At 40.5% G+C, this 12837-nt stretch overlaps 1 protein-coding gene across 2 annotated transcripts in view; it reads left to right on the plus strand.

The window, feature by feature from the left end:
* adam19a (ADAM metallopeptidase domain 19a) overlaps positions 1 to 8785 on the plus strand; it is a 156439-nt gene extending 147654 nt beyond the window's left edge. Inside the window, exons 20-24 of one of the 2 annotated variants that reach the window (XM_029454487.1) lie at positions 1630 to 1729; positions 2873 to 3124; positions 3726 to 3833; positions 5924 to 6132; positions 7946 to 8785. In XM_029454487.1, the coding sequence (XP_029310347.1) occupies positions 1630 to 1729; positions 2873 to 3124; positions 3726 to 3833; positions 5924 to 6132; positions 7946 to 7997 (721 nt within the window). In that variant the 3' untranslated portion in view covers positions 7998 to 8785. The remainder of the gene's footprint in view (positions 1 to 1629; positions 1730 to 2872; positions 3125 to 3725; positions 3834 to 5923; positions 6133 to 7945) is intronic. The other variant, XM_029454489.1, reaches the window with a different exon arrangement.
* The last annotated feature ends 4052 nt before the right edge of the window (positions 8786 to 12837 follow it).

Genomic DNA, 12837 nt, shown 5'->3' on the forward strand with positions numbered 1-12837 from the left:
TTCTCATTCTGTCTTGTAACTTATTTGTTTGTTGAAAAAAACCGGTGTATTACTATGCAATGTATCCTTCACATAGCACACTGTCTGCATGAGAAGTGAGGGAAACAAAAAGTGAAATGAATCATGCACGGAAGGAAGACTAAATTTTAGGAAAAACGAAAGGGGTGGAATAGAAGTGAGGAAAATATGGCAGCAGAATTACAATACAAAAAGAAAGAAGGAAGGAAGGAAATGCTCATTGCCATGTCTGCCAGCGTTTAAAGCAGATTGATGCATACACCGGAACCTTCTATTCTCTACATCAGCATAAATTGCAGCATTTTTGCTGCATCTTCCCTCCATCAGAATCAAACAAAAATCCTCATAAACCCCAAAGCTTCCTTTATGAGCGCTGCCATATACCTCACCCAGAGGGACAGCTTCGTCATAACACTGGCTGAGTTAGTGCCTCTGAAAAATACTCAGGCGTTCCACAGTGATTTACAGTCAAGAAATGTATCTGGAAAGGATCCAGAATGACATCAGCCTTTTAAAGACTCTGACCTTCCAATTAAAGACTGGGAGAAAGGCAAAATATTGGTGATATTGGGCCTTTAGCAGGATTTTACGGTAACTGGAGCTAAAGGGAGACAGAGGGGAGGCAACTAAATGAATGACTCACGATATGGAAAATTGAGCCGCTACGATGATTAAAAACACTCTTAGGGCACTAGCTGCACTGAAAACCCTCTGCTTTTTTTGGATTTGTTCCATGGCCAATCATCTGGGTTCATTTACAGTTCAACAGTGGGACAGCGGGTGGCTCGAGCTGATTAAAGGCCTCTCTAAGCATATATACATTCAGTATGCTTGGAAAGCCTTCCCATCAGCTAAGCGTCGGTTCAATCCAATACACAACCCCTGCAATAAATCCTTCCTTTGTCAAGCTTCTAATATGTAGGTTGACTGTAGTAAATTGTGTTGTTGAACTAGATTACATGTCTGCAAATGTATGTGCACATACATACAAGTTAGATGGTAACCTGTAGACTTGTAAAGCTGCACTAATCCATATTTTTATATGAAAGAAACGTGTTGTTAAAAGTGACAAATCCACAGAGAATGATCACTAACACTGCAGTTCCCCTTTAACCTCTTTTAGTTCATTGTTTTGGTCTTGTTTCCAACAGCAGCAGGCAGCTGTTTTCAGTAAAAAGCTCTAATTAACCCATTGCACACTATCTGCTCAGCACCAACCAGCAGACAGACACAGTCAGGCTAGCTGGTGAACATCGTTGAGCATTTAGCAGCTAAACAGACAGATATTTTTCTCATGAGTCGGTAGAGTCCAAAACAGAGCCAAAAGTGTGAATATTGGACTTACATTCCTCCGGTGGACACAAACACGACTCCAAATGAATGCTAATGTTGCTCTGTATCTGCTGGATGTGTAAATAGGAGTGTCAGTGTTGGGTTTTCAGCTTTATCCTTAACCTCCTTATTTCCTCTCACATCCTTCTGGATGAGAAACTTCATGTTGACTCCTCTACTGTCTATTTTCCCACCTGGGGCCCTAAAATCAATGGCACATTAAGAAGATTGATGGTTTATTGTGGTGTATTTTCTGCCTGTCCTCATTTCTCTGCTCAGGATGGAGGCATCGGTGGAGAAAGGGAAGAATGGCCATCTGAATCCTGCCTTTCACCTGAAGGTGGTCGGACCAATCAACAAAGCTAGTAGCCATAAGGGGGTGAGTGTGTGTGTGTGTGTGTGTGTGTGTGTGTGTGTGTGTGTGTGTGTGTGTGTGTGTGTGTGTGTGTGTGTGTGTGTGTGTGTGTGTGTGTGTGTGTGTGCGTGCGTGTGTGTGTGCGAAACAAAAAAAGGTAAGGGCGGGAGGAAATGGAAGGGTGGTGACTGTTTCTCTTGCGGTGTTTTAGTGAATAATAGACTGTGGTTGACCTTCACATTAAATTGCCTCATTTTACAGCAGCTTGTTATATTGTGTGACCACTTTGAGTCGGCCTCTTCCCATGTTCACAACACTCCTTTACACTAGTTGAATGTGCCTTCAGCATCATTTCATCATGTTGTTATTTGCTTACTTTTATAGCATTTATTTAATTGTATGGGTTAGCAGGTCAGGGTTAGGGTTAGGGTACAAATACAAGAAGTAAAAGGATGGACAAAGAATGGGAGAAAAAAGGGGGTGCAATCTATAAGTCTTAATAAGAATAACAACAATAAATGTTCATCTAGCAAGACAAAAGTAACAAGTAGGATTGATAACTAATGACACAAACACTCAACTAAATATATAATAAAAAAAGAGATCTTAACAGTAACATTGGAAATGGAATTACAAAATAATCCACCAACAGAACTGGTTGATGGACAGCAAAATAAAAATATTTAAATTCCACAATTTACTTAATCGTACAAAATAACATCCGCGATTGCCCCTAGTTGTATCATATTAAAAGTGAAAAGTAGTGGCACCATGACAGAGCCTTGAGGCACTTCATGTGGAATATTCTTTGTGATAAGAAGCTTTGAATGTGACAAAAAGTTGTGATCTGATAGGTGGCTAGACTAAAACCAACATAGAACCATATTCATATCATAAGAATGTTGTGATCAAACAGTATCCGCGTTAGAAATTCTCAAATCTCAATTGTGGGGTTATTTACTATTTTCACCAGAGCAGTTACAGTACTATGCCTCCCTCTGCAACCAGACTGGAACTTTGGAACTTCTGAAATAAGATTAAGTAGTTTGTCAATTGCATGTATACTAGCTTTTCCAAGGTTTTGTTAAGGACAGCAGGTTAAAAAAGTTATTTTATGCATCTTTTGTTTTGCTTAAGTTTGTGTTGTTGTCTTTGTTCTGATCCTAGCTTCCTCACACCAGCAAAGAGGTCCTGCCTCTCAGACCGGGCCCTGCGCCCAATGGTACCCAGCCAGTCAACATTGTGCGACCTTTGAGACCCACCCAGTCTCCCCAGGGTGGTACCCGGGACGTCAAGGTGGTACGCCCGCCTCTGCCAGCTGGCAAACCCCCGGTGGCCCCACTCAAATCCCCTGCAACCCCACAGAGACTCAGCCCGCCCAAGAAACCACTGCCCCTCAACCCGACACGATCTCCACTGGTAGGGCCCTTTTTGACCCAAATCTGAGCTGTAATTGAATATAATTGCATTTTTAGAACTGGAATCTGGAACAACATTAAGGCAGGAAGCCACAAAGGATAAAAGCTTTAGGAAAGCAGAAACCAATACTTACCTCTTTTCACATTAAGCGAGGGATAGCTGACATATTTGACATTAAGTGTAGGGAGAATTGTACAACCGTATAGGCATCTCCATTTAAAGTGGTTTTATGTAAAAAAAACTAAAAAAGAAAATCTCAGTCTTATTTCCATCACTTTGTTAACCGTGCATAGAAGGGAGCTGTCAGGCAGCCAGACAGCTGTTAAATTAATCTTTACTTTAACGATAGTATCTACAGGGAAAGCTTCATAAAAACGGAATACATTTTGTAAGCTCAGGTTTAGCTACAAGGCAGTGTAGCATACATACATGTTTTTGAAACAACCACTCTAGAATCTATTCAGCCAGTTCAGATCGACACTGGAAAAATTAAAAAGTATTTATAGGATAACATGATTTAAGCTCCATTTGGACTTCACTGTGCTCCTCTATAATTTATCTTGTTGTTTCCGACAGCATATTAACCATGATAAAATTACAGGAAGTGGTCTGTAAAAGACAAGGACATTCAGCAGAACAAGCCAAGAGAGAATACCAGTACCTACCTGTAGCTGACATTACTACAGCCCATTTGATGAGCTTCGAGAGGGTATTTTCAGTCGTCGTATTTGTTCCCAAATGGTTCTTTATGTGGGTGTCAACATGTTTCTGTCTGTCAGATCAGCCAAAGCATTTTCGACTTCCACCATCTTTATAATATCACACAAGCTGATAATAAAGGAGGACAAGCAGCCCTTCCAGCAAGAAAAACTCAGAGATCAACTTTAAAATACAAGGATGATGTGCGGACAGGATTTAAATTACAAAACGACCAGCAAGTTCTCAGAAACACAGTTAGGCAATTGTGGCTGTAATTACTTCAGTGGTGGGGGTGAAAACACATGCCTGCTTTGGACGGGATTAAAATCACTGAGCAGAACAGGTCATGTTAAAATCACTCCACCTCAACTAGAGAAATAAATAAAGTCCAAATGGGGTTTTATTTTCATTTTTGAACCACACATAAATAGGACTGCAATTCCATAGCCTTTCTCTCACTCCAAATTACATTTTGTTTATGTCAGGTGAATTGTTGTTTTTCCAGAGCTGCCATGTTCTATGAGTAATCAACACTAACCATTTCAGATGCTTCGTTATATTGGTTCTTTATTCATGCTACACACATTTACACTGCAAATAGGAACTGCTCAAAGCTAATTCAGCATACTTTTAATGATGCAAATTTGCCAAAATGTAAAGACGCTAAAAAAAAAGAAACGGGGCTCAAGTCGTAGCCCAAGGCGTGTCTCACGGAATCCATAGTAACATGTACTTCCTGTTTACAAGGGGTGGGGTTGGGGGCTGCAGATGTCCCGCTTTTAAATGAGGTGTCAGGCTTTGAACCATGCTCTAAAGGCCGTGACACTCCAAACAGTCGCATTTGAACACATCGCAAAGACTACAGCCAACAGTAAACTAATACTTACGATCTGCGCCTGCGTGAGAGGAAATCACTCTCCATAACAGCTGGCGGTCGTTTGTATCCGTCATTAAAAAACGTAAAGCGGAAGACCTCTGACTGTAAATATACAAGCCGTTGTTAAGCTACACACATTAAAACAAAGCGGCGTTTGCCGACCATTTTCACATCACTCTCGCTGAACACTTAGCTTCATGCCAGGTGGCCATGTCATTGTGAAAATATCTGTGTATATGAATGAGCTCATGAAATGAAGATGACAAATGAAAAGAGCCTCTGTGTGTGCCCTCTTGGCTTTAGTCGTTTGTTTGTTTTTCTCACGTCTGTTTCTCATCTCATGCACTGATTCGCTGAAGCCGAGCAGCCAATCAGATTGATTTCTTTTGGCAACAGTCTCCGCCGCAGGGCCGAAAAGGACGGACAGTGCGGGACACACCGCAAACACAAAGGCTGACAGACACTACCCGACAGCCAGACATTGACCGGCGGCCGATATCGGCTTAATGTCACGGCCTTAAGATAACTTCTTATTGCTCTTGACTGCAGCTAAATGCCTCATTTGTGAATGTAATTCAGAGCTATTGCCAGACAGACAGAGAGCTAATGGGAAAACTGAACCCTGAAGAAATAATGAATAAAACGGCACTATGTTTCTTATCTGATTGCTTTCTCATTAATTTATCCTATCACATCAGTGCTTTTCTGTGAAGTGTAAAACACCTTTAATGCCAAGTTCTGATTGTCGTATTGCTTTTTCTTGTTTGTGTAAAATACCCAATATATCGTGTGAGCTTACTTTGTGATCTGATCTCTGTGCTGTAGTGGTCATTTTAATCTACTGTGCCTGTGTGAAGTGGGACCAAAGTTCCTCTTATCAGCAAGCTGAACAGATTCAGGAGACAACCTGGATCTAGTCCAGTACAGAAATTGGAATGGAGTTCTCTCCCTGCTGTGTCCATGTGCCAGGGATTTAGTGTTCTGTACTGTATTGGCGGTGATCCCACTTTTTCTCCTTTTTGATAACCCTGTCTTTTTTTTTTGCTTTTTAAACTTTTTGTCATTTCTTTCTACCTTGACCTTGTATTCTTTGCTAAATGAGTACACATGTATAATAATTATTGTTGCCACCTAATCTGGTTGGTATGTCGTGGTGTCCAGTTGTATCTGAATGTGAAATAATCAAAATGTCAATAATCGATATTTCTCTTGTTCTCTTTTAGTTAGTGTCTGAGCTGCAGCCCAGACTGTCCCCCTTCCCTCCTCAGAGGCCTCTCCCCCTCAGCCCAGCCAGAGGAGCCTCCCCCACAGTGAGTCCAGCCCGTACCATGGTGTCCAAACCCTCCACGGGCCTGCTGGTCATGATGCCCCCGGCAGTGGGACCCAAACCTGTGGGAAAAGTCTCAGCCATCCCCCCTCTCAGAGTTCTCAGGTGGGCGAACACACAGCATGGACACACACAGACAAACTGTAGTGTAGTGTATTCTCAGCTGCTCAGGTAAGTAAGGGTCTTCAGTTCCCTTTTATCTCTAAAAAGAACAAATCACATAATGTCATTGCATTACATTAATCTGATGGTAACTTAGCTTGTTGGTGTCATGTCTGAATAAGCATCCTGGTCTTCTAGTACGTAAAAGGTCAAACTTAGTAACATTTCTGCATCATTTTCAAGACGGCACAAGAGAAATGTGCATCTTGTACCACTGTAATAAACTATTATCTCATCTTCATCTCTTAAACACAAAGGTAATACAAGTCATCAGTTTAATTAAGATTCTAACCAGATCTATAACCTATGTACCATTTTCATTTATGTGCATGAATAAATACATATGCAGAAAACCCTTTACATACAGCATGTGAGCTAATACATATATAGATAGATACACGTCGATAGATAGGGCGCGTACCACATGGCCTGAGTGTAGGCCAATGGCATTATCTCCACCCACTCAAGGCAGCTGTACTGTATACTGCATTGAACATGTTTTGTATCTCTACTCACTGTATGTGTAAAACCACATCCCAATATTTATTTTACTGTAAAAGCAATTCTCAACACTCTGTTACTGCTGTGACTTTAACTTGACTTCAGGGAGAAGGTAACCTTTCTTGTTCCTAGCTAAAATATATGGAATGTTCATAAAGCAGCTATTGCTTGTACTTTTTCTTTTACATATTCTGGAATTCCAAACCAGTTTGAAAGGCATTTTATGACCCACCAATAAAGGTGCCAGGGAGGAGCTTTATCTGCGAGAAATACTGCCTCTCAATATTCCTATCTTTTCATTTCATGCTGTTCTCTGCCCGGGGTGGGGTTGGGCACATAAAACGCTCCAAGTTTACAAACCATGCAATGCATTGACTCAGTTCTTCGTCAGCAATCAATTTTGATTTTTTTTATAAGTTACAGGCCCTTAGTCTAAAGACTTGTCCATACTTTCTTGATATGCAAAGTCATGCTTTTTGTTCCATGCAGTTTATCTGTAAATGTAGTTAAAGCCAGGCAGGGAGGTCTCCCTACCTGGCTTTAACTACAAGGGATGATTGTTCTTCAGGTTTTATAGTTCCTCTGCTCCTGTAGCTTGGCTCTCTCTGTAAATGTCTCTTTCTGGCAATAGCAAGATCAGATTTCACACCCGCTGCAAGTGTAAAGCTGTAAGTTCAAGGACGTGATGAAAGAGAAAAGCTTGCCTGTACCCAGACTTTACAAATCCCAAGCAAATTGTGCCTTTTGTTAAAGTAAGGTTCAACTTTTTTGACTTTGTATGTCAAACTCTGCACACGACACATAGTTGCATAACGTCCACGATTCCATTCCATCAGTGTTGCATGTCATAACTCTCTTTTCCCTTGTGTTCTGTCTCTATACTATCCTGTCTAATGAAGGCAAAAGAGCCCCCCTCCCAAAACACCACGTTTAACATCTTAATTTAGTATCTTGTCATTTTGAGTGTCATGATTTTGTTTGATTTTGGACTGTGTATGTGGGATTGAGTCAAAATATATGACAGTGTGTGTTCATTGTAATGAAGGAATATGTCACCCAGTGTGGCTCGTGAATGTATTTTAATAGTTTTCAGACATCAATTGAGCTCTATGGCAGCAAAAGGGAATAACATACATCAGGCGTTGATACACACACAATACTTGTTTTGACCTTGTCCTGAAATATCAGAAAGTCAGCACACTGTATGAGTTTAACATTAAGCTAGATTGTCTTCTTTTTGTCCTTCTCCTTCCAGACCGGTCCCAGGTGCCAAACCAAACACAGCCTCGCCTCCAACACGAAAATGACCTTCTGCTCCCCCCTGACAGCCTATTTGCACTAAGGAGACTTTGGCTGGTAAACCACAGAGTTGTCGCACATACTACAGGAGGGCGAAGACAAAGTTAAAACCAGACGAACAAGCAGGACTCTTACCAGTTCAGACTTCAAAACGAAACCTTACCCCCTCCCCCCCCCCCCCCACCATTCTCAATTTTGACCCTCTCCACCCGCCTTCTCCCAGCGAACCAACAATAACCACAACGACGCGGTTTTGCACGGAGGCCTTGCAGACTGAGACATGTGTTATCGCTGGGAGGCGGTCACATTTGCCAAATCAATTTTTTTAGGACTATTGTTTGTTTTTTAATATGTTAATGCTGTCTGTGTATAAAAAAAAATGCATTTTGTAATGACTGTTGTTTTGTTTACAGTTTGTTTTTTGTCACTTTTTATGATTTATGTTATGTGCCAAAGAGGTCTCTTCATACCTGGGGTGTGTCCCGAAAACGCTTGAAAATCTTCTTATGTCACGTGAAGTTTACCGCAAGTCAACTCCTCCGTATTTTTTAGGTTTTATAATTTATTGTATTGTATGAGGATTGTCTTAACATACAAATCTGGAGATACAGTGGTCTATTGGGAGGAAGGAGAGCCAATCACACAGCAGCTTCTTTTTTAACACTGTTTACATGGTGGAGGATTGATGGATACTTGGGACTTGCAGGACACACCCCGGTCGCTCATGTTGATTTGAATGTCTTTTGCTGTGCGTTATGACTTTTGAATTGTTACATAAAATATTTTTACAAAACTATCACTAAGTTTCTGTCATTCTGTCTTTGATTTCAACTTCAACAATATTTAATGGAGAGATAATATAATGCAATTGTTTGAGAACAGCCTGTGGACGTGTTTGAAAGAGACCAACAGGATGAATGAGCTGCTGCAAGTCAGAAAATGTTTGGACTTGTGTAATTGAATCTGTCATGCAATTTCGAGGCCAAAGTCTTTTTTTAAAACACAAATTAATCACTCCTTAGAGGCTATTAAATGAGAACTCAAATTTTACACATTAAGATCAATGCTCAGCTTATAAAAACAGTTGAATGATGTCTTCTGTAGCTTTTGCTCTTGAAGTGTTTTTGGAGCGTGACCTTTTCTGTGGACTAAAGTCAGGAAATCTCAGTCTCTGCTGCTTGATTTAGACAATTCTTACTCAAGTACTCTAACTCTATGGAAGTGCAATACTAAATTTTAAGGGTCGCTGAGTGACACAGAACTGAAGTTGAGAGTATACGGGTGCAGAACACTTTGTGCCAAGGTTTTAAACCTTTTACTTGAACTTCTCTGCACTGGACAATGGGTTCATTTCAACAAGTCTCTCATTTCCTGTGTTACTTGTTCTTGGCCAAACCTCCCCGTAACTTGGCTGAACATTTCAAGGCTGTTTAACCTTTGACCACAACCTGCATCACTTTTGGGTGTGAATCAATGTTGGGGCTTCAGAAATGTGCTCCATTGCACCTTTGTAACTATACCAACGGTGATGTCATGATGTCCTAGAGTACACCTGCATATCACTGCAGCAAAAGTGAGGAAGTTAAACTACTGGAGTGCTTGCAAAACCAAGATTAATCAAACAGCTATTGCCTTCTACTGGCCGATGCAAACCACTTACTAACAATATCCATTGTGATTGACACTCAAAGACAACAAAAAGAAAGTTACAAAACAACTGCTGCAACTTCAGCTGTAATGTGTGACAGTGACAGTACACTTTACACATCACATTACCGTACTGTAATATTATTATAATTATTTAGTTTTGTTATTATTTTATTATTTACAAGCTGTGAATAAAAGAGATAGCACATGTAGCAAGAGAGCCTCCCCATAACACAGACGCTAGATAAGTCAAAGGGTTTAAACTCGAGTATCAGAAAAGAGACAGACCTAACCTCGGGTCAAGTTGCACTGTGGGTAATGTATAGGCCAGGTTTGGACAAGAAAGAAGAATGCATGGAATAAAAACAAGTCAATATCTCTGGTTCTACTACATTGATTTTGATTGTGAGTCTTATAGAAGAGCAATGCTAACTCTTTGAAGAATACTGCAAAATAAGATCACCTCTGTTGTGTTATCATGATTCTTAAAGGTCCTGTAGGAAAAGAAATGTACTTGTCTCAAAATACCAACACATGGAGTAATTGATTTGCTGTGTTTGCTCCAAGTGTCGCCTTTTTCCTGACTTTGTATAAGCAAAAACTGACATTGCGGTTTTTTTTTATGTCAACCACCCAAGTTCAGTGTCGGAAAAGCACACCTGTTTTCGCAATGGAAAACTTTTACCAATTTGGTCCCATTGGTAGGGAAGTCTGAGGAGCTGTTGGCTCTTGTTCAAGGACACCAGTGGAAAAAAGGTTTGGACTCTGGTTGTCCTGTGGTTGAAGAACTGTGTCTCTTAGTCCAGCCTACTGCCTCACAAGTTATATAGCCGTACAATTAAGAATAAAATTAGGAAGTGGGAGGAATAAGACTTAAGTGATCACTGTAAGATTGAAGGTTGAAAAACAAATCCTTTAAATCCGTTCTCCTGCAAGTGTTCCTCTTGAAAACAAAGAATAAGACTTATTTTGTCTCACAGTGGTGTCATGATGATCTTATAGTTCCTTACTGATGAGCAAGTATGAAGATTTTACATCAAGGGTAGTCTCCCCTCTCACCTGCTCTTAATGGATTTCACTGTGTTGGAAATGAGAGATGTGAGAGAGGCAGCTCTCTTCTCCCTGGAGACTAATGCATTTGGAGAGTCCACGGTTCGAGTGTAGCGCTATCAGACAGCTAGGAGGAATGGCCTCGTGGGGAGATATATCGATGTAGACGTTTTGCTAGCCCATTACCAAGGCATCCGGCGCCCAAACAAATCTGTGGGGTGAATTCTGCGCCAGACATCAGACGTGATCTAAATGAAAAGAGCTGAGTTTTTCCAGGAATGCTGTCTATAAATCAAGCTCTATGCAGTCACAGGCCTAAGGGAGGTGAATAAATACGTTAATGTCTTCCCTCAGGCTAGCCTTCAGTTGGTGAGGCACTTAAACAAAGTCAGTAGTTTATAAAAACAGAAGCCAGTTTTGTTGCCTCCTGAGCTCCGAAAGTATTTTCAGGATAACAACAACAAAGAGCCAAATTCTTCCAGCTCGCTTCCAGGGGGTTTCTCCTGTTTTTGGGGGTAATGAAAGTTTCAGGGGTTAACAAACAAAAATATGTGTAAGGTTTGGTTAGATGAGTAACTAAGACTAAGAGGTTATTGAAATATTATGGTCAGAGATCAGTTAAATGTAAACATATCATACTAGACATTTGAACAAACAACTGATGTTGTTCTTGGACAGTCTTGGACTTGTGGGAAATGGTGTTTGACTGTTGTTTAATATTTTGGGGAATACGCTTATTCGCTTTCTCGCCGAGAGTTAGATGAGTTAGATGAAAAGATTGAACCTGGTATTGATCTTCTCATCTAACTCTAGACAAGAAATCAAATTTCCCAAAACATCAAATTAGGCTACTCCTCTCAAAGAAAGTGCTATTATAAAGTCAGAGCCAGACACAAATCTTTTCCTGGGTTAGTGTAGGATTCCAGTCTGTCACCTGACATCTTTTTCAACTAATTTATTGACATTATGATTTGGAACCAGGTTTTTCTCTTAGGCTTTTTCTATTGTTCTGTTACTACAAAGATTCATTCTTGCTGTTCCCACCAATTTACTTACTTACTTACTTTTCCCCTGACCGCATGCTGCAGCTTTCTCTGTGCCTGTATGTGAGTTCAGCACATTAGCTAAATGTTAGTAAGAGACATCTAAGGCAACTGTGCTCTGATGTGTCAGTCCAACTCAGCCTTCGGTAGACTACTCAGAGGGGTCTACGGGCTAGTAGCAAATGAGATGAAAAAGTGTGTAGCAGTTGGTTTTGTCTTTGGAGCGATTGTGGGTTTTGAAGGACTTTCTGTTTGGATATTGTCCGTGTTCTCGGCTCACAAGGCTCCCAACATTACTGTTTGTGATTTTGTTTCCATCTGAGGCCTACACAAAAGCCATTACTCAATAAGGGATTACACCATTAACACCATTTAGGGTTATTCCAACATACCAAAGGTAATATCAAAAAGCACAAAGATTCCATCAAAAATGATGGCGCAGAGACTGAATAATATTAAGCTTACTGTGGAGTAACACAGTTTTAAAAGGGCAGCTGGTCTCCCTACTGACAATACTCGATGTCTTGTGAATGACATGAGCTTCTCTTGCCTATTCTTGACATTTACAGGCTTGTTCGCCATGAAATGTGCTGTGGATTGCCATGCTCCACATGTGTGTTGAAGTTTTATATGACCCTGAACCTTTCATCTTGTGCCATTATTGAACAGATATCCACTTCTCCACACAAAATAAAAAAATGTAGCAGACAGATACCCATGACATTCACACAACATGCTCCCCAGAGGAATAATGTTTTCACCAGCAGCTGGCTGTAGACTTTTATTTCTACAACTGCAACTGGTTATTGTAGCTTTGCATAAAGAGTAGAAAATGTTCTAACACAAATCATCATGAAAACATTTGTTTTTGCCGTTTTACAGGGGAATATGACAGACTATTTCTCGGCCGTTACTAGTAATATTTACAGTTGCCTGGCAACCTTTCCTGGTTTTTGTATGGATTAAACTATAAGATAATGTGTTAATTAGGGCTGGTAATCAAATTTAGGTAATTTTGGACAGCTTGGCTAGCTGTTTCCACCTGTATCCACTCTTGTGGTAAGCTAAGCTAGCAGGCGGCTGGCTGTAGCTTCATATTAATGGTAGG

The sequence above is a fragment of the Cottoperca gobio genome, chromosome 18 (assembly GCF_900634415.1).
Source record: "Cottoperca gobio chromosome 18, fCotGob3.1, whole genome shotgun sequence".
NCBI lineage: Eukaryota > Metazoa > Chordata > Actinopteri > Perciformes > Bovichtidae > Cottoperca > Cottoperca gobio.